This window comes from Corvus hawaiiensis, chromosome 3 (assembly GCF_020740725.1).
Source record: "Corvus hawaiiensis isolate bCorHaw1 chromosome 3, bCorHaw1.pri.cur, whole genome shotgun sequence".
NCBI classification, from domain to species: domain Eukaryota; kingdom Metazoa; phylum Chordata; class Aves; order Passeriformes; family Corvidae; genus Corvus; species Corvus hawaiiensis.
In genome coordinates, this window is record NC_063215.1 from 84124039 (window position 1) to 84148489 (window position 24451).

Here is a 24451-nt window from a genome sequence, read left to right on the forward strand (position 1 = left end):
TGCTGGTTCAAAAACCACATGCTGCATATAAAAAAGAAATTGAAAAAAAGTGGATTTTTTTCCTAAAAAAATGGTTTCCATGTTTCTAAATTAATCAAGTTTAATGGTTTTTGTTGCTCATTTTAGAAGAAGTTTCAAACTCAAGCCACTTATCTACACTTGTTTAAGTTTTTAGGATTTAAAAGTACTCATTTCATGCCATTACATTTTGGAAGAGATGTTTCTTTTTTTTCCTACCCTTTTTGAAATTTTCTTCTCTTCGAACATTCTCAGCTTTTGTGCTTTCAGAAACTTCCTGGTGGAAACAATTTTAAAGTGAGGGTGTGAAAAAAGTTTGTTATATTGCCTATATAATGCCTATATATTCCCTATCCGCTCCCCCCAGTAGAAAAGATATTGTTGTGCAATAGCTGAAGAGTGAGGAAGAGAGAAGAGAAGAGAAGAGAAGAGAAGAGAAGAGAAGAGAAGAGAAGAGAAGAGAAGAGAAGAGAAGAGAAGAGAAGAGAAGAGAAGAGAAGAGAAGAGAAGAGAAGAGAAGAGAAAGAAGAGTGAAAAAGAGGCAAAAATTCCATTAAGCCAAGCAGACCAAATCCAAAGACTTATGGTTGATGAACTTCAAGAGGTAAATATACTTGAAGGTCTAGCTCAGCAAGCACCTCCAAAAGGAGTAACAAGTATATTGCCTCTGTGATAATAAAGTCATCAAACAATGAAATATTTAAGTTAGAATTTCTCTCACCTATCTTGAACTGCTTAGCAATTTGGTAGGAGGAAATCATCTGGGTAATGGAAGGAGGTGGTATATAGTACTTTATTCCACCCGTGTTATTAGCTGAAGTTATGTAAGAGTAATTCATTAATGTTTTGCTTTTGCCTATGTAATATTCATACAAGCATCTGTAGCTGAATCTCACCCTAATTATTCATATTAAGTCCAACTTTTTTTTTCTTTAATATACCATTACAAAGCATATAAACATCTATCTGTAACAAAATGGGAAGACAAATACAAAATCAGTTAATGACTCCTGGATGCCCATGAAGTTTGATTCCATTCATAAGCAAGCAGTGTGTTTTCAATAACTGGGCATGCAGTGGCTGTTGAAATCAAGTTAATAACTCTGCCCCATTTCACAGGAGCGGAGTTACCAGTAGGAAAATGAAGATGAAGAGAAGGACGTCGTGCTCCTACTCCACTCCAATTAATAATGGCAAATGCTGCAAGCGTACTATAATGTGACCCATTAGTGACTTTGCAGCTCCCACTCTCCAGTTCTGCTCCAGAAATAGATGCATTTCAGTTCTGTTCCAAAAAGCAGGAACGATAATAACATTTACAGAGCTGGGTAAAAGCTAGAATTTCACCAAGGGGAACATGAGACTTGCTGACTGTTGTCAGAGGAAAACTTGTGAAAAGGTTGCACAAAACTTTTAATGGGAGTCCTACAAAACTTCAAGATATTTTGTTTTATGCTAAGAGTGCAATAATTTTGCATGTTTCAAGCTTTACCTTTTCAAGTCCAGGTTCATAACTACATGTTGCATGTGTTAAAAAAAAAAAAGGTGCCCATAGCAAACATAACATTTGTCCAAGTAATGATGGCTTTGAAATTCTTAGTAATCAAATATATTTAGCTGCATAGATAAATATTTTTATTTGAAAGACTGTGGTATGTAGAAGTATGTGTGGGATTAAGGAGAGAGGAGGTAATTTGCCATGACCTATTTTCATTCCATTTCAATCAAAATTGCACCACTTAGCTGAGTACTGTAAAGGGATTGCCTGAAGCACACTTGCACTAAATTATCTGTTAATGTCAGGCTGAATTTCTGGTCTCCTGTCTTGTAGGTGGTGACAGGCTTTCTGCAAGGGATACCTGTGTTCTGCACACTCATCAGAAAACTTCATGTGCCAGGATAGCAAAAAAGGCCAGAAATACTGTTAGTTGATGTGAAGAAAGATGTCCAAAGGTTTGAGATGAAGAGCTAAGAAAGCAGTTGGAAATGCATATCTTTGTTGTAACTAGCTCTGCAGTAACAGCAGTCTTTCACTCAGCCAAAATGTTGATGCTTTGGCACAAGAGATTAATAGGAAGTCTTTGAAGTAAAGTTAAATACTTGTGAATTCAGTCAAGGTGTGAAACAAATTCTTCAATTGTCATGGTTTTGCAGCACACTTTTGCTTCTGAGCAAATATCATGAACAGTTAACTACTTGTGCCCTTTACTTAGTCTAGGTATCTAAATAAGAAAACTTTCCCTAAATTCTTCTAATATGTTTTGATTTCTGTCTGGATGCATTTGGACAATACTCTTGGGCCCATGGTGCGATTCATGGGGATGGTCCTGTGCAGGGCCAGGAGTTGGACTCAATGATCCTTGTGGGTTGCTTTCAGCTCAGCATATTCTGTGATTCTGTCAAAACACTGAAGAATCTTCTTTTTTTACCCCTTCAGCAATTTTCTTCTTTCTGATATTTCTTTCATCTCATTTTGTTTCTGTGGCTCCCATGGAAGCCAGTAAGTAAGTCCTGAGTAGACTGCAATGTAGAATTGGATTCTAAGCTCCTGATATAGTGAAAACATGTAAGCATGTATGTATATGTAAGGCACAAAGGTCTAATTTTCAAATGTGCCGTGTTACAGGGCTCCTTTCAGCGCAGTGTTCAGGTAGCAGATGCCTTCCCACCATGGACAGAGCAGAGATTTCAGAGTGAGAAGCTTGTCTGAATGGAAAGCCTGTATGTCCTGGGCTGTTTGCACAAGCAGTTGAGTGAAATACACTCAAAACAGGGCCTTGACAGGTCTGTCACTGCTGTGGCATACTGAGCATTACGGTTTAGCACTGTTGCTCTAGTGCTCTGTGTGCCAAATGAAGTCATTAGCGGATTTGAGATCTATCAACCATCTGTGCCTGTTATCTGTTCATCCTCAAGTGGGAAAGAGCTATCAGTGCAGAGCTGTAGTGGGATGTGGTGGTTCTAGAAGGTCTCTGGGGTATGCCTTGGTCATTTGAGGTAATGTGCCCCCCACATAGCATTTACTGCTCGCCCCTTCCTCCTGGAAAAATGTTTGAGTCTCTTGACAAGCCTATTAACAAGAGAACTTGTTGCGGTATCTTTTGTTAAATATTTGGCTATGACCAGTGATACCCAGGCAGCTTTGGTTTGAATGAGAAACTTAATAATCCGTGAAAGGGCTTTTTTAATATATATTTTAAATTTACATTACATTGGGTTAATAAATTAGAGAGAAAAAGGATTCGTTATGGCTTTCTTCCTGGTGGTGGATGAGAATACACCAGCTGTAACACACTGTTTACAGAGATGGCTGGAGCCACTGTATATCAGAGCTGAAAATTATATTGACCCTCTCAGTGCAATATACCCTTTGGAAGTCCTTGGGAGGGTTTCTTACATGTGTTATAAGAGCTGCCTCCCTGTGTTGCAGTAATAGGAACACGTGGAGACAAAATGATTGATTATTACCCTTGTTGTTTGTAATTTGATCAGTGCAGCTTTAGCCAATAATGATTTGTTTTCTTTCCCTTACTCCCTTATTGATGTGTTCATTGTCTGAGTGTCTGAAATTCCAAATCTGGAATGTCCTGCCATCAAGTCTAACTCTGCTTTATTGAACCCGAAGGCAAATCCTCAGTATAAAGCTATATGCATGAGGTCTGAACTAAAAGCAAATTCAGTTACTGAACTGAAGCCTCTGTACTCTGTCAAATGCAAACACTGAAATAAATCATGGCTGTCCACTAGACTCTGAGTCTGACAGAGATTGCTCAGACAGTAGCTTTAGACATCTTGAGAACAGTGACCACTTTATGGGGTAAATTTACAGAGTTTTCATTAGTCACTCAGAGAGAAAATCATATTTAACAGGTTGCGATAATTTTTGTTTGGTGACAAGCTATGCCTGAGAGTATTGGCCAGTCAGTAAAGCTGGTTTACTCATTGTTAACTCAATGTCTTCTGCTTGTGTTACCTCACTGAGTACAGCGTACTTCTCTAAAATATGTGCAGCCTCAAAAGATCAAATCTTTTTATTTAATTCAGTCAGTTTATATACTATTGTTGGTTGTTTCAAAAAGCAGCTTCTTTTAAATAAACTTGCCGGATTTATTGCCATGGAGCCAGCTCAAACACTATGAAGTGATTCTATAAACTGTTAGATTATAGACTAGAGCTCTCTGGCCAATCAGGCTGTGATGATAAACCTTGAGAGATCTAGAATATTTGGAAGTTTTGCATTTTGGAGGCTTGAAAAGTTTGTGACTCCCCCCTGAGAATTTTCCCTCGGTTGTCATGCTGGGTGATGTGTTTTTTTCAGAAATTTTAGAAATAGCAAGGAATTTGTCTTTGCACTTTGAAGTTCTGAAATATATGACAATTTTCTTTCTTTGCTGGTATAACAAACTCTACGAATACTTGGTTGTGTTTCTTTATGTGGATATACTGTCTTAGTGCTTTGTAGCTGGACAGAGAGGAATTTTTAGAGGAATCAGAAGGGACAAGCACAAATTAAATTACTGAGATAAATGATTCTGCAGGAGTTAAGATGACAAGGGACATGCCTTTGTATGGAATAATACAGTTATTGAAGCACTCGATTGCTGAGAATTGTTTATTTTTCTTATTTTAAAATCTGTGATCACATAGAATCAGAACCTGCTTGTAGGATGAGGAATAATGCAGGTCAGTTAAGGCAGAAAAAAATAGCATAAGGTAACCATGAAACTTGAAAGAAATACTGTGATGCATGAGAAAAACATTTGTTTTGCCTTGGCTTTATGTGTTTGGGTTTTCTTTCCCCTGGAAACAGAGTTAGTTAACTTCCAGTCCCAGTAGGCTTTGATCTGTGAACAATTGCCTCAGGAACAAGCAGCATACCCATGCTCTCCTGCAGCAACACTGGATACTCCAGATTTTGCTGTTATTTGAGCTACATCTGTGAATTTTGGGAAGCTAAGAAAACTTATTTTTCTTTGGGTGTTCTCTAAAAAAAATGCCATCTTCCTTTTGTTCCTCGGGAGTTGTGGTCTACAACATCAACTCTTGTTTCAAAATCTCATAACTCGCCGTGATAGAACAGATATTTAACTCATATTTAAAACATCCTAAAAGTTTGTGTAAATAGAAGTGTGATTTCTATTTACACAATAGAGGTGATTTGGTAAAGTTTTAGAAACTTTCTAACAAATCTAAAAGAGAACAAAAAACCAACCATATAGTGACAGACTATGAATATTTCATATTTTATACCTGTTGTAGGCTGCTAACTGTCTACGAAGGATTGTCATTGTATCATAGTTTCTCACACTGTGAATGGTGAGATCTTCCTCCTCTCACCACTCTGTCTCAGTTCCTCTCTCTCCACTTGCTGAGCACAGAAAGCAGCCATTACTAAGGTTACTATTTGTAGTACACACAGGTGTCACTGTTGGATTTTTTCCATTCCTGAGTTTAAAAGGGGGGGAAAGATTGTCTTCTAGGAGATTAAAAAAACCTCATAGCACCTAACACTTCTTATGCCTCTGGTAGGATTGTGCACTGAATCATATAGCTCAGAATTCATGGGACCAGTTAGGCTTCTGCCTGTGTTTATGTATTTAAATACTTTTTTAGATCTGTATACTTCAGATTCCCATTATTGTATTTGAAACTGCAAATAATTATAAACTAGATGGCATTTCACTGCCTCACTGGGATATCGAGATGCACGTGCATACCATGAAAATATCTAAGAGAGGTTAAAAAGTGCCTTACACGGAACTACTATCGAAAGTAGCTCTTCATGTCTGAATCTCAGCATATTCATTCATTTCAAATATTTCTTTGCATTTATCCTGGTATAAAAAAACTAATGCATGTTTCAAAAATAAAGAAGTAAAACTATTGTGACTTCTGTGTGTAAAACTTTTCGCATAATAGAATACATAACTTTAATAGAAAATGATTAAACAGTCTCAATAACTCTATGATGATCAAAATTCAATATATTAATATAAATATGTTATGGTAATAATAAGAGATTTGCAAGAAAGAGGAGTTAATTTGTTTCTAAGAGATGTTTGACCTCTGCTACTTTATGATCTGTTAGAGAGAGCTAAGGCTCACAAAAGCTGGCTTTCTTTCTATTTTACCTGGAAGGCATTATTTTTTCAATAAATACCAAAATCAAGTCAATATTTTTAGAACCAGGATAATTGCCACTTGAAATGGACTAATCTTTGCTTAGAAGTTGTCTGACACTTTATATCCAACGTCAGCAGGAAAGAAATAATTAAGATGTATGATTTTGGTAATTGATAGGGAACATTTGAATGGGTTACATAAATAATAGACTAATCAAAGTATTGTTTAACAGTTTACAAAAAACACATGCCCTACTGCACGTACATTTATTTAAATTAATGTTGCTGTCAGAATTTATGAGGAATTTTTAAAGAGGATTTCATTTTCACCTTATGGTTAATGTTCTCATAAATAATAATTTGTCAATTTATAGGATAAGTTATACTATTAAATTGTTCAGCATACCTCTTTAAAACATAGGTGTGCATTTACTGTTCTGGACAATTACTCTGTGGATAAAACTGCAACTTTCAAATCTCATTTCCATGTCTGCCAAATCCTACTCTTACTCATTTTCTGTTCTAATGAGAATTAACGGTATTAATAATCCAGTGCTATGCAGAAGAGACCTGGGACTTTTCTTTCATATGCAGTATCATGCAGTATTTTTCTAAATAAGATATTAGTATGTCATTGACCAACATATCTAAAAAATAAATTAAAAAACCTCAAAACCAGCTCTTTCCCAAAAATCAAATATTTTAAAAATACACTCACAATTGAGTTCTGTTGGGTTTTTTTTAAGAACATGAAAGTTATACTTGTTAATCATTTGCTAAGTGTTGATATATCTTGAACACCAAAAAAGCTCAGTCTCATAGACTGGGGTAGGACTATATCTGATTACAGGAATTTTCCATTCTTCCCCATTCTTTTCTAAAACCACTTTAATTGTGTATGACTGTATAAAGGAACAATATACTTACAATCTGAATATTTGAAATTAAAGAAAAGGTTGTATTTCTCTTGAATTGCAATTCGATCATGTTTTGTTATTGGATCTTCTACACGCAAACTAAAATACCCACAATGTGAAAGATACACTATTGCACAGTCTTTGCATTTATTTGTGCCTGTATCAGGTTGCCACAACTGAGGCTGCTATTTACTTCGAAACTGTCCCATATATATTCTTTGGGTTCCATTGGTACTCATTAAAAGGTGCTGTGACAGCCTGGCATCAGCAGAGACCCCTCATGGAAACAGCCACTCTTCATCAGTAGTCATCTGTTAGGTTGTTTCTGGGCTGAGCTTCTCAGGCTCTGTGTAGGGTGGCTTTTTTTTCCTTCTCTGGACAGGAAGGTAGGGCCCCTGCATGTGTTTAACCCCACATTTTTGCAGGATACTAATATTTCTGCTTTTAATTGACAGCAGTTTTACAGGAGAGTGTGTCCCAGATGTGATTGCTCTAAAATGAAAGAGTACCAGTGTTGGTCTTGAATGTTTCCCATCCAGTTACCATTTGCCCCTTCATTTTATTTTGGTAGGTTTTTTTCACTTGAGTATGGGGTTTCCAAATAATTCTGGTAATCCTGGATTTTTTCCCTTGTTTTTACAGGTGACCTGTAACTGTTTCACCATCAGTAATGGAGAGATGCAGGATGTTGGTGTTGGCCTGTATCCCAGGTACTGTGGACACTGTTTCATTCACAGGCAAAATCTATGTCAGTTTTTTTCTCCTTTTTTCCAAGGTAGCTGTAAGGGACATCAAAGCAGCAGGTAACATGTCTAAATGAGAAACTGGGAAATGGAAATTAATTAAAGGAGAGTAAAAAAATATGATCTAGTTGAAAACATTCTTCATAGTCCTGATTACAGCATTAAAACAGTTTATATAGTATACATCTTTATATTTTATTTTTATGGAGGTGGTAGTCTTTTCTAAGTAAGAATAAATGCTGACACCAAGAATGTGCGACTGGGACTAGTTAAGGGAAACCTGTTCAGCGATGCTTTAGAATAAAGATATTTTGCACCTGAGAGCCTTCAGAATTAGTAATTAAAAGAAAAAGATTGATATATTTATAAGTAAATTAGCATAACAAAGAAACCAGTAAGGTGAAAAAATAAGTCCCTTAAGAGATAGATGTTAATATTTGAATTTCTTATTATTGTTTCTTATTTGTACTAGGTAAGAAGTATGTACCAATGAAGGTTTTATCATCATAGAATTATTAACCTGTAATCATAAATATGGAAAATTAGTATGTATAGTTTAAAATTACATTTTACCATCTAATTTTTTTTTTAATGCATGGTTGAATTATGTTTGTCAATACCTCAGTGGGCCTGTCACTGTTGTTTCTTTTCCTACTAATGTCATATGTAAGATATGACTAAGGACACTTAATATCTTGAGGCCTGCCTTGTAGTAAAGATGAGGAAAAGGTGGTTAGGAGGATGTGGGAATTAGTGTCATGAAAAGTGCAAAACAGTAATTTGATTTCATAATGGAATGAAAACAATACTTGAGAAAAATGAAATATGATTTTGGAGCATTATTATTAGGGAAATGTTTGCTTTTGGTTGAAAAAAAGCCCTTAACTGTGAAGAAAGTGTCTGTCTATGTTCAATGATAATGCACTGCCAAGGAATGCAAGAGACTCTTTCCCAAGTCACTTGAGAGCAGTTTGAGTTTTGCTATAGCAAAAAAGCTGGGGAAATTGTGAACTTAAAACTGTGGTTTACAAGTCCTGGGCAAATGTCCTTCCAGATGAATTCATATGCTTCCAGACAGAATTGTCATCAAACCCACTAGTGTCTCCATGAGATGAAATTTAATTAAAAGTTCTTTATTTAGCCTTATTAAGAGATTGTATATTGTTGTATGGCTTGATAGCTTCAGCATCACAATATATTTTAAAATAGGTAAAATCCTATGGTCCTGCTCTGCATCACCTTGCCAGCAGCTTTGGGAGTGTGCCCAGTGATCTCACAATAAGCGTAATGGATACTCTCCCAGTGGGTTCTTGAGGAGATTAGCCACAGATATTTTATTAGGCCAGAAGGGATATCAAAAGAGTCAGGCCCTTGTCGATACCTGCTCTAAGAGTCAAAAAACTAAATAAACATGGTTTGGTGCAGGGCTCTGACCCTTGGCAACATCCTCTATTTTGCCAACAACATTTGGGATTTTTAGTTGCTGAATAAGGCAGACAAGACTATAAATGCATCCAGGACCTGAATAAGCCAAAAATTCTTCTTCCAGGCTGATAATGCCAGAATTATTCTTTCAACGGGTCATTCCCATAAGGAAAGAACCATCAACCCCATTTCTGCTACAGCAGAAATGTTTGCCTGGTAAAGCCAGTTGTTTCTCAGCTAAGGAAACACATGACTCAAAAGTATATAGCAGATGTTGTTAACAGCCTCCTTCAGAGAGACAGAAGCGTGTATTTGGGCAGTGTGTGCGTCTTGAGAGTGCCAGCAGCTCCCTAATGAGCTGTGCTGCCCCAGCTGTCACATGCCACAAGAACAGAGGCTGGGCCAAAATATGTGTAAAACAGAGGCAATGGCCATGTTTCTTCTTTCAACTCTGTACACCGAGTTCTTTGGCTTTGGGACATAGTATACTCCATTTTCTCCCGATGTGAAATAATGGGTTGATTGTTGGCCCCTTTGAGCTGTGCTTGCAGTGACCGTCAGGTAATTGATCAGGTTAGTGCCCTGAAACTGAGCAGAAGCAATAGAAATATAACTCAGTCCCTCCTGCTCTGAACTGTCACAGTTACCTTGTTCCCCATTTGCCCTGTTCCCTGAATCAGGGTTCTTGGAGAGTCACTGGGAGGCCATTGCCTTCCTCCTGCCCTGAATACACAAAAGGCAGAAACACATGAAGAGATCCTGGCATGGCTCCTATTACCAATGAATATAAATCTTCTAAGCATTAATTTTCCTCCCCTAACCCAGAGCAGCTGATTTAACAGGGAATTTATTTGTTTCTTAACTTAATTGCTTGATACTTCAGATGTAATCATGTTAGCTACTTTCAAATCATTAAAGGGAAATGGCAGTAGAGACTCCTCTGTTAAGTTTTTTTCTTTCTTTCCTCCTCTACCACCCCTCACAGCATGTCTTTACTGAACCACAGCTGTGACCCAAACTGTGTGATCGTTTTTGAAGGAAACCAGCTTTTACTTCACTCTGTCCGAGAGATCCAGATTGGTGAAGAGGTAATTAACTTGTCCTCCCTTCCATCACAGACACCTGCAACAATGACATCTCCCTAAATAAATTCCAGACTGCTGGGCCACCAGCTTAATATTTTGATGATATATTGATGCCACTTTCTAGCACATAGCTATCAGGGGGAAAATGATAAATAGAATCATCTCTTCACACTGCCTGGGCCCCATAATCATTACTTCTCATAAATCACTAGCAGTCTTGATAAATTCCTGTTCCTCCTTTCCTCCTCTAGGCACTTCATTTTGTTTGTATTTGAGTGTCTTTACACTGACGGGAACACTTACAATATTTCTGAGTGGAATGCAGTGTTCACTAAGTCACTGCAACAAGAAGCATTTGTCAGGCAGCAACTATGCAGTTGTGGTAAACCTTTCATTGACAGTGAAAGCAACAAAACAAGGTTTGTTTTCTTGTCCATTTCACTAGGAAAGACTTCAAAATATCCTTTTCAAGAGATTTCTGATTTAAGGTATTATCTACTTTATAACAGCACTTTTATTAATTTGAAATAAGCATTTGTGGCTAGAAATCAAAGTGAATGTGTTTTGCAGCACTGCAGTACTGAATATGCCTAATAAGACCTGAAAAGAGATGTGTGCATATATGTAACTTCACATGCACCAATGACCTACACAGTCCTAGCTGTTAGTCACTTCAGAATCATGATCTAATGTAATGTGGTTCATGCCTGTTCTTAAAACTGTGAGTATGAAGACCATACATATTTTAATTTAGACATAGTATTTATTTTCCTCCCTATGAAGTTTCTTCTTATTCAATGTATCTTTTCTCAAAGATAGTAGGCTATCAAAGTAAGTAAATGGTAGAATATTCTTTAAGACAATCAAAATAAGTAAATGGTAGAATATTTTTTTCAGCAAAACATTGTTGAGAACCAACAGAAATGTTTTTGCATACTTACCTTTTTGCCAAGAGAAATCTTTCAGGATACAATATATATTTGTGGAGCTATTAACTGTAGCCATCTTTCAGTCCAGCATTCTTGTTTAAGTGTAATTATAGACACCCTTCTTCTATTTTATCCATAAACCATAACTTTCCTCTTGGCTTCCCAGTTCACTAAGATGGGATGCTTATTTAAAAATACAGTAGATTTTAATGTCTTATCGGGAAGAAAATGGGCTTTAGGCTTAAAAGGCAAAATAAAGCTGCAAAGTCAGTATTAGTTTAGATCTGTTATGGGAAGAGGAAGGAAAATAAAATTTTTATGAGGGTGTTTACAAGTCAGCAGTTCAATATTATTTTCTACACCTATTTAATTTTAATTTTCATAACTCCAGCACTTTTGTGTTCTGCATAATGACTTTGGTGCAACTTTCCACACTGCCTTACTGCTTGCCTGCAGCAGGGTGAGCTCAGTTTTAGTAATAGCCATGTATTGAATTTACAAACTTACATATGTGAAACTACATTACCTGTTGTGAGCTGAGCTTTAGCTTATACTACTATGTCATGATCTGAGCTAATGGGGGAGAAGATACATGTTAGGGAGGAAACTGATTGGGTTTTCTGAATAAATTGGGTGCTCTGAGATGGTAAGATGAACATTATTTCAAGTCACGAGGCAACAAGGAAAAACTTAATTACAATAACTAAAAAATTTCTCTTATCCTGTTCAAACTTACACTAGCTTCAGAATGAGATCCCCTGTAAAATAATTAATAGAAAATAAGCACTAAGATTTATTAGAAATAAACGCTAAGTCAAGCTCAGATTAGTAGAAGAGGACTGTGGCTTTCCATCCATTCAGGACCATATTTTTGCACATTTGTAGTGCTTTCTGTCAGAGCACACTACAGAAGTTTATTCATGCTAGGACTTGCTGACCACCTATAATTGCAGAGAAAACAGAGACACGGGGAGCTGAGACTGGCCATTGAGGTCATCTCCGCATTCTGAACCTTGCTTCCAGAAGCTCAGAACTAATTATAACAACTTTTTTGCTCTTCAAGATAATTGTAGAATCACAGAATGTTTAGAGTCGGAAGGGACCTCAGAGATCATCTCATTCCAGCCCCCCTGCTGTGGGCAGAGACACCTTTCACTAGACCAGGTTGCTCAGAGCTCTATCCAACCCAGCCTTGAACTCTTCTAGGGATGGGGCCTCCACAACTTCTCTGTAATGCTGACCATCACAGTTTTTATAACTTTAGGTGATGTTAATTTCACAGCACACAAAGATTTCCTTTACCTGCAGTTCTTTGCAAAAATGAAATTTAAGTGTTGCAAAGAAAGGTGGGATGTGGGGAAGGATTATAAAAAAGCAAAAATTATTTATCTAGAGATCACAAGGGCTCCTTTAGTGATAAAGTAGCCTATCAGCTAGTTTTGTGAGAAAGACAAGCAGCCTACTCTGAAGAGGTCTTCATCATTTCCCTGCCCTTAAGTAACCACTTCAAACAGCATCAAGACATGTGCTATAATTTCAATTGACTTTTTGTTAGTTGCTGAGTCTACCTGGTGTTTTGCAGGCAGACACGAGATGATTTTGCCTCTTCTCCAATCAGAAGTCATATGGCTTCAAATCAATTAGTCTTGCTGGCAGACAGAATGGATTATCTGAGGTGCAGTTCTGCTCCAAAATGGGTGCTTTGCTTTTCACCAGCTTCAGAGTTCAGTTAGAAAAAGTTTGTTTCTTCAGAATATTGCATAACTGACCATTGCCTTACTGTGGTAGCCTGTCACCCCCGTGACTCTGTGATGCCATGTTCCCCCTGTTCCCTGCCCCAGCCTTGGCCACTCCCTCAGTTTCTTCCTATTGGCTCCTGTACCCCAGCCCCGCCCAGGGACCGCCCCTGGGCCCCTGACAAAACCACCCTGCACCCAGACCACGAGGTCTTTCTGTCTCTGCCTCTGAGGTTGCTGGGACGAGATGTGAATAAAGCCATCTCAAACCCTCATGGGAGACCCTTCTCTACCTCCTTCATCACCACTGCGTTGTAACGCTGCTGGCTGCCAGAGCCACATCGAGGGGCTGTCCAAAATGGACTCCGGGATGCGACTGGTCACACGGCCCTAGGAAACCCCTGCTGTGCTCACGGGAAGCTGCAGCCTGCTAGGCAGAGTCAAGCAGTTACCACCCTTACAGAGCAACACTTTTTTAAAATTAATACTGGAAAATAGTTTCAGATGATGAGCAACTAAATCTATTTTCATGATAGATTTCAACCAAGTTATGTAAAGTTTCTTTACTGTAATTCTGTGAGAAGTTTTATATCTATGTATGTTTGACACATTACATTTTGTCCCATTACAGTTTTTAAAACCAAATTTTTCCTTGAGTTACAAGGCATTTTGATCTTAGATGCCAAAACAGAGAGTACAGACTGTTAACCACTGTCTCAGGAACAGATTTCTGTACACAATCCTCCCTAAGACTCTTGAGACCCATGACTGAAAAACCAAGAAGATTCCCTTTTTTCTCCCTGTCATTTGCATTAAAATACTTGATTTTAAATTTTTACTGAATTTTCTGTCTCGAAATTTTGAGTTCTATTCTGTTACAAAAAAAATCCCCATAAATTAAGTCCACTACATCATGTCAGTACTGAAAAATTGTGTCCACCTCATTTGGTAGATGAGGAACATGAGAAACTAACTACCATATCTATGATTAAAGCATTTCTGTGTCAGAGCAAGAAGCAGGGCTCAGACAGTGCTGTATTTCTAAGGAGGAAGTCTTAAGAGTCAGTAAGTCTCACGGCTGTTAAATAATTCCTTGCCTTCATAAATGTTTTTAATATATATTCTCCAGTTAGGGGAGGAAAGATTTACTGCATTCTTTACAAACGATGCAATAAAGAGGCAAGCTTTGGTCAGTTGAAGTAATATTTTAATTAGTAGCATACATCCCACATGCAAATACTATTAAGACAACCTTTGATAAATGGGCATATTTCCTAAATATGTACAAGTTAAATGAGCCTTGCATCTAATGAAGTGATCCAAAATTAAAGCAAGTGGAGGAGAGAGACTTGAATACAGAAATTTTTTGTTTAAACAATTAAATTATTAGTATAGACTCAGTCACTGTTAGATTGGTCATGTTTCTAAATATTCTAATTATATTTTACCACTCAGTCTGCCAACTATAAACATTTTTTCACTTATGGATTTCTGCTGGCAGGGCTGGGAATTTGAACTTGGGCCTCTGACAGCAAGAGAAACTCTTAAGTTGTTAAAATGCTAAAAGGAGATATCACTGTGATGAAGCCTCTTGTCTTTCTGTCCAGTCATATGCTTTAATCCAGAGCAGGTTGTTATGTGACTGTTCATATCCACAACTGTTTGGTAACCTCTGAAAAAGAAATGTGTTTTTTGAAACTTCTTCCTACACCCAAGGTTTCTGCAACATAAATGAAAAAAGGGGGGGAGGGGAGAAAGCCAAAAATATAAAGAGAGAAAGGGATGAAGCCTATAGGCTGGATAGGTAAGGGATATTTGATATTGGCTCTGTGTTTGTTTCACAGTATTATAACTGAACCCTGCCTAATGATGGTTTCAACAGCAATGACAGGGTTTAAACCATTGTCTTAAATATTTTGGCAAAGAATAGACTAATATCATATGAATTACTTTTCCCAGAAGATTCCTACTGTCTTGCACTGTGCCTGAAGTTCATTAAATCCCTTTTACTGCTGGATGCCACCTGAACCTAAAGCCCAGCAGGACATGAGTCAAAACCAGAGATGTTTATGCAGAGGACAAGAGACAAGGAACAGCCAGTGTGTGGAATGAGTTTGACAGATCACACTTGTGAGTTGCAAGGAGACACGAAGATCAGGAGGCTTGTGATGGGAGAGGGAAATTGGGTTTGGAATGTCTGAAGGATGAGGTTAGAACTGCAACTTGGCCAGAAAATGCTTTATGGGAAGGGAGACAGATCTTTCTTACCACACCAAGGAGGATGCAGATTAGGACCAGCTGTGGAAAGAAGTGAGGACAAAGTTGTTGGGGTCACTGAAGATGTTTGAGATATCAGAGTAGGGCTGCAAGGACTGTTTACTTGGGAAAGTAAGAGAACACAGCTGGGGGAAAAGGTGTAAGATAAGGCTGAAGGACAGACCTGAGACTGGCACAAGATGAAATTGTCCCATTGTACCAAAAGTGGCTATGTAAGGAGCTAGAATTGATGGCTGGAGAACAGGTTTAGATAATCAGGTGTTGAGAATAAGACAGGAAAATGATACTCATGTTGAGGGGTAGAGAAAGAATAAGAGGAACATTGGAGATAATGAGGCAGAAGAGACAAAGCTTGGGAGCAAAGGATGGAAAATAAATAAGCAGCACAATTTCCATCCATTCACTGCAGAAAGATCAGAGGGAAGCCTATGGCTCCTGTGTAGAATATTAGTACAGACTGTTCTGCTGTAAGCCAGCAGTGGTGAAACTAATCCTCTCTTGGCTCAGACATGCACAAGCTGGGACAGAACAACATTGTATAGAATGCTAAACCTAACAAAGTTCTCACACTAACTTTTGATTAATTGTGGAATTTTAATTTGTCTCTTTCATTAATAATACTATTAATCTTCAATTATGAGACCATATTTATTTTAAATGCTTGACTTTGCCATCTCAGTAGACTTCTTTTAACACAGTCCTCCTTCAATATGTAATCAAATTACACTGTAATAATAAATGAAAATAATGTTTTAGTTTTAGTTGCTCATTCAATTAGAATGCTCACTAATTTGCAAAATGCAGGTTCTGACAATGGATTTCATGGTCATTAGTAAAATTGGTCAGGTTTTCCTGTAATTTCTTTGAATGGACTCTCATGATTTAACTGAAAACCATGTGAAAATTCTCCCAATTAGTTGAAGTGTCTAGGCTCAGCATGAAATAATGTGACCTGATTTTTTTCAGCTCTGACCTCTCTGGAGTGTTTCAAAGTGTGTTGGGTGTATAGTGTAATCACTCAATAGCATGTGTGACTGTATGCTGGTCTGAGCTGAGCTGCTTTTTTGTTATATTCTTTTCCTTATCATTAGCTTGTGCCTGTGCAGCACTTTAAACATTTCAAGAACTCTACAAATGGTTAGTCCTGTAAAATTCTTTCTGGCAGACGTCAAAGTGAACAAACTACAGACTTCTCTGTAGTTCATTGGAATTCACTCTGTGCAGTGTAAGAAGCTGAAAATGGCACAAATGTAGGCACAAATATTCTTTTATCATTTTAATAAATCTTCTTGTCAATAGTTCCAACAACTTAGACTGCAATGTTTTCATGCTTCCTTGGTCACAAGGGAAACATCACAGACATACTGAAAATGGGTATGGCATAAAAGGGATTATCCTCAGGCTCAAACATATATTTTCAAGAAACTAAGGGCTTCTCTGAGAAAGAAATTTTGGAGATAGTTGATACTGTGTAACAGCACTGGTAAATACACACCTAAACTCTGGAGCTACACAGAGCTTACGTGTGAGATTTCATACACAAGGAATTCAGACACTGACTTTCTTTGCTCTCTTTTCTTACTCTCCTTTCTTTTTTTTATTTTTCTTCCAAATAAGGATTAAAAGTTGATATAGTGATAATTTTGGGAGGCAATAATAATTTCATACAATATTGATCTTGAAATGTGGAAAAGTATTCTTCCATGGAAATTATTTTTCCCTTTTTTTCACCTTCTGTAGAAATAGTCAATTTCTTCTAGAAAATAATCTGTTAACATTTTATTTTATGCTGGGAAAAATGTTGAATCCAAAAAATGTTGCTTCTGCTAATACATACACTGAATATGGATTTTTTGTGGAATGTACCAACTCTTTTTTTTTTTTATGTACTGCATACAGCTCACCATCAGCTACGTTGAATCACTGATGCCTACCAGGGAACGCCAAAAGCAACTGGTGCGCCAGTATTGCTTTGAATGTGATTGTCTTCTCTGCCAGAATCAAGAGAAGGTAGGTTAAGAGAAAAAATTCCTTGCCAATGAAAAATAATTTTCCAAGGCCCGTCAGCAGCTTCCCTTCCTTAATGTAATACTTCTCTCTTGCTACTAACTGAATGGCCAGAATAGGGGAGAAAATGACCGCTGCCCTTATTGTGGTTTGTTGTTGCTATGAAGGACAACTCTGAAGGAAAGAAAAGCAGGAAATGTTGGCATTTTTCTATTCAGAAGAATAATCTTGGAACTTCAACCGAAGCCAGTGGTCTGATACTACAGGAAGGTTGTGCTTATCCTCAAAATAATGTTGAATTAATTCTGCCAGACACCTGCATCAGTAATTTTCAAGAACTACCAGGCTTGTTCAGCAGTTCTTAGAGAGAACAGTGAACCTCCTTGGGTGACTGTAGTTTTTATGCTCACTTACATGACAAGTTCTTGGAGTAGCCGGTCAGTAGTTGTAGTAGATAAACTTTTGTTCAGTGTGATCTCTTACTAGGGTTCAGCCTAGCCTGATGTGATTATGCTCTGGCTTGCTTCATATTTATACAACCTTGGCACAAAAAATTTGTCTCAGAGCCTGATGAGAGATCAAATGGAATAGGCAAAATGAGGCTGGCTTCATAGCAGCTTATGCACTTAGTCTCTTTTGTTATATGTACAGCTCTTATTTTCACAACTGCCTGTTTGGAGTGAGTCACCTGCCACAGCTAAATGTGTTCCTGCAAGATTACAAATAGTAAGAAAGGTATTGATGAAAATGTAATTCCAAGGATCATAATATGATTCATGAAATAATTGCTGCAAAGAAAAAGAAACCCCCAAAGTTTAAACTGTAACATATGCTTTGATTCATCAGTAGGCCGCTCAAAAAAGAGAACACAGAAAATTTCGGGCTTATGACATAATGCTAAATTAGTTCCTGTCGGTGTTGGCGTTCTGTGCCTGATAAAGGCTGCTGCAATTCTACTCAGAGGCAGTGAAGTGAAGACCTCTTTTGTCTTTCTTTTGAAGATGGTCACTCAAGTGCCATGAAATCTTGGATTAGTTTTGGGTAAATGGCATCCTCACAGATGCAATGATGATTAAGAAAAATAAGCAGGCTAAAGAGTCTTCAAGGATCACCTAACAGTTTGTGAAAGGGTAGACAAGTGGTGTAAAGACCATTCAGCATGTGGAATGTTTTAAGAAAAAATATCCCCAGGCTGGTGTATATGTCATTGTAAGAATCAACATATAACAGCAAAAAATACTGTAGTGAAATTATATGTGCATGTATTCATGAAAGCAATACTCTCATACATAGGTTAAAATTAATTCATGATTTTTTTTCTTTTTGAAAATATAATTGTCATTTGTGTTCATATTCTACAGATCTATTTTTGCCTTTCCACACAATTTCCTTGGGAATGATATTGTGAAATGTTTGGAAAGTGCTTTGTGACCGCATTCTGAAATTCTGTGACTGCCTGATCGTTACCATGTAGAGAGGTCTGTGAGGGTCTAGAAGCCTCATGGCAACTTTGTCTGTTGATGTCTATGAAGAAGACATCTTTATCCTCAGCTTTAGTTTAGGGTGATCAAATATTATCTGCAGCAGTCCTCATAGTATTGTGTTTCATTTCTCTGTGACACCTGAATTTGTAAAATCTCTACATGACTAGCTTGGAAACTTGGATTTTTTTTTTTTCCTGTTTATCTCAGTCACTGTTAGTAAGCTGCGAGTTGTGTAACACTGCAGGTACAGCAGCAGATAGTATTTTTGGAAATTCTGGGGTTTTAAACTACAGAATGTCTAGATGCTTAAAAGTCATGAGTTGATAAAATTATTCAATAACATCCCTGCTGAAATACCCCTGATACTGAGACAAATTTCCAAGTCATCTTAGAACATTTTTAAAAAGCAAAATCTTTGTCAATAGAATAGGCAAGAGCTATAACTTTGGGACATCAAGAGTGGCAGAGTCAATATTGTGAATTAATAAATATAGTCATCTAATAGTAAATTCCCATATTACAACATCGCTTTGCAAAAAAAAATGGTTTAGTCAGCAGCAATTCATCTTGTATATTTTTCTTATAGGTAAAAATGCAAATTCCAGAAATGCTTTATGCATTCAAGTAAGTTCTTGTGTGTTGGGGATTTTTTTCTGTTGCACTCAGCTCATCAAAAAAGCTAGAATCCTTTTTGAAATCACATTTATGGGCACTTACACAAACACTTAAAGAGTTCACATTACTCCAGTCTGAGCGTGCTTGTGAGCTACTGAACACATACTAGGGACCACTGAAAGCTCTCGAGATGCACACATCAATTTACAGTAAAGTTTTAAGTCAAGTGATTTCCACTGTAGCTTTTATGCTACACCTTTTGTAATGTTTTAAAAGTGATCCTGCAAATCCTGTGGGAAATATACATTACAGTTTATATGAAGAGCACATAAACCTTATGTCTATTTGTACTTAGTTACATGCATCTTTATTTATTCGTTTTTAGAAAAATACTTGGCAAGATAATTATCAATGAAATTTATGTTTCCTGCTGTAGTTTTTTAAAGGCTTGTTCATTTAGTGTTACATGCCTGAGTGAAAAAGCATGGTGTCAAGTTTCTGTTCTCAAGTCAGTTACTGACAGCAAGTGACCCTGGATAATTCATTTTATTCAAGAGCAACCTTTGTGTTTTCTAAGATCCAACCCTTATTTTTCATAATTGGTGGGAAGCTACCATTTCAGCTGGAGCTGAACAGGTTTTGGACTAGAAAACAGATCAGTCTGTCTATATTGGGGACCATTTTTGTGAATGTTCTGTGAATCTTTGGTTTGTTCAGTTTCTACAAATTGAGAAGTGAGAAGATAATTTATAGGTAATTTATACTTCTTCTGAATATTCTGATGCCCAAAGGATAATAAAGAGAGATGCTGTATTTTCGAAGGTATTTTAGCTTTATGTGATAGATTTGTTTAAATAATTCCTTGAAGCAGAATTGTTTGAGGTTTATTTGTGCCTTCCTCATACAGAGAGAGAATACAAGCAGCTCATTCATACTGTCTTCAGTGGAAATCCATGAAAACTGGAATGGATAAAAGAGGTTAATGGAATGCCTTCAAGCAAATGCTCACTCTTTAGATAGATAAAGTTTGGGGAGATAAATTATGCTGCTCCATGAAGTATATATAAACACAAAATCAAGACTGACATGATTACATTTCTCTGCTAGCTGACATGGATAACCAGAGTGCGATTGCAACACTTCCTAAATATACACAGTTCCCTTGCACAATTGTCAGGATCTGAGACTCTAATATGGCAAAGGCTACATTTTCAAGTATCATGAAGTGGGCTGCAGCCCAACTACAGGGACCCTTGCTGAAGCCAAAGTTACTGAAGTTTAGCATCAACTTCAGCTGATACACGCTGGCGCTCAGTGTGAGCAGACACAGCCCCAGACCAAGTGGAGAGTTCCATGGCTGAGCAATCACAATTGCAGTGCATGCAAAATTAGAGGAAATGTTCCTCACTGGTCACTGCTGGTGAAAGGACTTCAAAGTGAATCTTTCTTTGCTATACAGTAGTAGTTCTTTATCTTCCTCACCAACTGTGAGCACAACCAAGGAATAATCTAGGTGCATAGCTGTTATTAAGGATAAGAAAACATAGAAGCAAACAGTGGCAATAGCTGGACTGGGGATCTTAAATAATTTTTGGTGCCTGAGCCTCAATGTGAGCTGCATTTTAATTCTAAGGATGTACTATAATGCTGGCCAGCATCTTTTAGCAGCTGGTCAAGCAGCCTGGCAAGTACAAATACATTTCTGTAAACTGGCTAAGATAAGACTGAGGTGAACCTTCTAGTGGTTCAGTTCCTGACAAATTAAATGGCACTAACTACAAATCTAAACAAGACTTTTGTCCAAAGTTAGGAAAAAAAATCAGGAACTAAAAGAGGGGAAGAAAACATGTCTTCCTAAAAATCACTCATAGAATACTTCCTGTCTGTCAATACTTTTAAGTTACAGCTACTGTATTGTCTTCAGTTCATTGTATCTCTGACAGCTTTATACATTAATCTTTGCTCCATTTTAAGGTCAATCTCCACTGTAATTCAGGAATGTGTGCCAAGCTGAACTCTTGGCAACATATACTATTCCAGCACATAAAAGCCCCTTACATTAATTATAATTAAAGATGGGATTACATTGATGACAAACATTTTAAATGAAGAACAGTTTTTTCCACAGTCATGAGCCAGAGTATTGTTCATGTTGTACATCTTCAGCCAAGGATTTCAGGGACATTTGTGCTTATAGAATTGCTTTGTTATGAGTTGTCTTTCTCTTTTGGAGCCAGCATTTAATATTTTAGTCTAGCTTGGTTTTTGGAAAGCTTTATTTTTTACAAGGTCAAAAGCAATGGGCTTGACTCTGAATCATTTTTATATTTGGCCAGTGTTTGACAGTTGCCAAAGTTAATGACAACAGTAAGCACATTATTCCTTTAATCAGTTTATTGCTTTGCTTAGTAGTTACTTATATTGCAGCCAGAATTTTGGTAGAAAACATCACAAGTCCAGTTTCCAACTCAAGGATTTTCAAAATCAGGTCACGTGAACAGCAGCCAAGCTATCAACCTCTACATAAAAATATCCATGCAATTCTTTACCTCTTACTGCATACATCCACCAGCTCTGTTATAAGAAACTCCCCACAGAATAAGTTCCTGAATGTGAAGTTTTGACATTATTTTTCTAGCTGAGGAAACAACACAACTGTAATTTAGGACTTCATCAAATGTAAGTAAATTGATCAAATTAGTTGCTACAGCATATGTCCATGGTTGGTTTGCTTCACCAGGTTTCCTGAAAGACACTTGAATATGGCCAAAGATAGACTATACAACACTTTCGCCTTCGATCTTCATGTTTGCTCTCAGCAGTACCTTTGAAGAATATGTGCTTAAATTACAGAGGCATTGTTACATGAAGAATATTATTATTGACTGTTGTTTTTAATTAGCATGTAAAGGCTTCATGCAAGATCACTGTACTGGTGTTAGTACAAAAATGTCACCCCTCCCTCAGGGATCGTATATTTAGGACACAGGAAACACAAAATCATATGTTAAGAAATGCCTTTTAAAATTGCTGAATTGTCAAGTTCCATAAGTTTGTGTCCCAGTTTTCCTAATATTTATTTATTTTTAGATATTTACATTCTCACTAAGTTTCCCAAGTACAATATGAAAGATGAGACCTCCAAATTAATTCAAAAGATGAAGCCTGGGAAGCAAGGATTAAATGGGATTGTTGAAAACAAGTCCCTTTATGCAGCTAACTGAACATAAAACCTTTTGATCAAAGCAAATAAAAAACTAGGGGCATCTGTTTCTCTAGTCATGATTCTAAGAAACTTGCTAAGTACCAATTTACCAAAGGGTGTGTTAAAAAATAAATATATATATATATATCAGGACCGTTTTCCAACAGAATCCTCGTTTAATTCATTTCCTATCAAAATACAGAGTTTGCAATAGTTAATTGTAGAAATTGTCATTCCTCGTCTTTTTTTACTGTTTTGCAACTAGAATTGCCTTTGAAGCAAACTACAGAATGACATCAAGCCAGAGATCAGTCATGTTTCACCCATCTACTCTTCCAGCCCAACATCAGTATAACCAGTGCCTACAAAAGTCAGTGGCAGTAATTAGAGCCCACTGGGACACAATGCTGTTTCTTTCCATAGGTGGCTGGCTGTTTCTTCCCTCTGGCAAGGCATTTGCTAGTGACATAAACCCTGGATTCATTCCTGAAATCGAACAGTATACTAACACTCTTCTGTTTCTTTCAGAGCATCTTACCCTCTTGGGATGAATTTCCAAAGAGCCAAGGACAGAGGGCTTTTATTTTTCTAGTGCCAAAATGACAGTAAAAAACAAGGCAGCCGCTTCTAATTTCTGGGATCTCTTGTTCATTAACAAAGGCATCATCTCTTCAGCTTCTTAGCATTTCTTACATGACTTCTGAGGCTCCTTCCATCTTTCAACATTGTAATTTTTTTCCACTAAAGTGCAGTTCCAAAGACAGTGACAAATGCAGTGTGATCATTTTTCCATGACAACTTGCCTATCCCAGTTGCTTTGGGACTGCCTCAGTGTGCTCTGGTCGCCACTTGGCAGCATCCAGCTGGGGCTCACTTGGGTTGTCAAGGTCCTGAAAACGATCTGGCTGTTCTTACAGACGTGAGTTGAAAGATGTGTGTAAACTCTTTGCCTTTTCAGGAGATCCTTAATAGGGCGACCTGTATCAGTTTGGCCCATCAAGTTCATATTTAAAGCAAACGTAGAAGTTGGGGGCATGGCACCCTCCTGGGAGTCTGGCTTTCTGCTCATCTGAGGGGAGCAGAATCTCATTCCTTTTAGACCCAGCCATCTAAGAGGAAACGTAAATCTTCTGGCAGATGTTTTAAGCAGAAACACTTTTTTGCCACGGGAAGAGAGGGCATTCTCATCACTTTTATAGGCTGTTGCACCTACATTTAAGTGCCTGGATCCTTCTGGATCCTTCATTTTGGATGACCAGCTTCCTTGGGAGTGTTAGAACTAGCTATTACTGTTATGATTTCTTTTTCCAGATGTTGTCATTCCTGTAGCAGTCACTATTTGGTCTCTGCTGAATGACAAGCAGAAATAAGAAAAGTCTCACTCTGGATTATCAATCTAAAATAAACATAGAAGATAGAATATTCAGAGAGAAACAGCAGTAATTTAAATATAAGGCTAGATCAGAAAAATCACTTTCCAAACACCTTTTCCTGAAGTGATTTTGGAGACACATATTTTTCCTAAATATTTTTAGAAGCCAATCATTGCATTTTCTGAGCTTGAATTTCTGAATTCTCTTGCACTGAGGTTCCTGTAAGGTCTTGTATGTTTCAGCCTGTCAGGGTGGTTTCTAATAACAATAACACCTTAGGGAACAATCTTGATTTTGGATGCCTTTTCTTGATCTGTTTATCAGTAATTTTTTTTCTATTTTGCAGCATGTTCTATCTTTTAAAGTGCCATTAATTAGGTAATTTGATTGAAATATGATAGGTTTCAATTCAGATCCCATAAGTCATTTTAAAAAAAAAAAAAAAGCACGTTGCAACTTTAAACTGCACTTTTCTGGACTGACTGGATTTCAATTTTCTGGATACAAAAATCTCT

General features: G+C 37.3%; 1 protein-coding gene across 6 annotated transcripts in view; it reads left to right on the plus strand.

Moving 5' to 3' along the window:
- SMYD3 (SET and MYND domain containing 3) overlaps positions 1-24451 on the plus strand; it is a 399660-nt gene that overhangs the window by 311155 nt on the left and 64054 nt on the right. For all 6 annotated transcript variants that reach the window (XM_048299062.1, XM_048299064.1, XM_048299063.1 and 3 more), the window contains 3 exons: positions 7700-7767; positions 10211-10313; positions 17152-17262. In XM_048299062.1, the coding sequence (XP_048155019.1) occupies positions 7700-7767; positions 10211-10313; positions 17152-17262 (282 nt within the window). The remainder of the gene's footprint in view (positions 1-7699; positions 7768-10210; positions 10314-17151; positions 17263-24451) is intronic.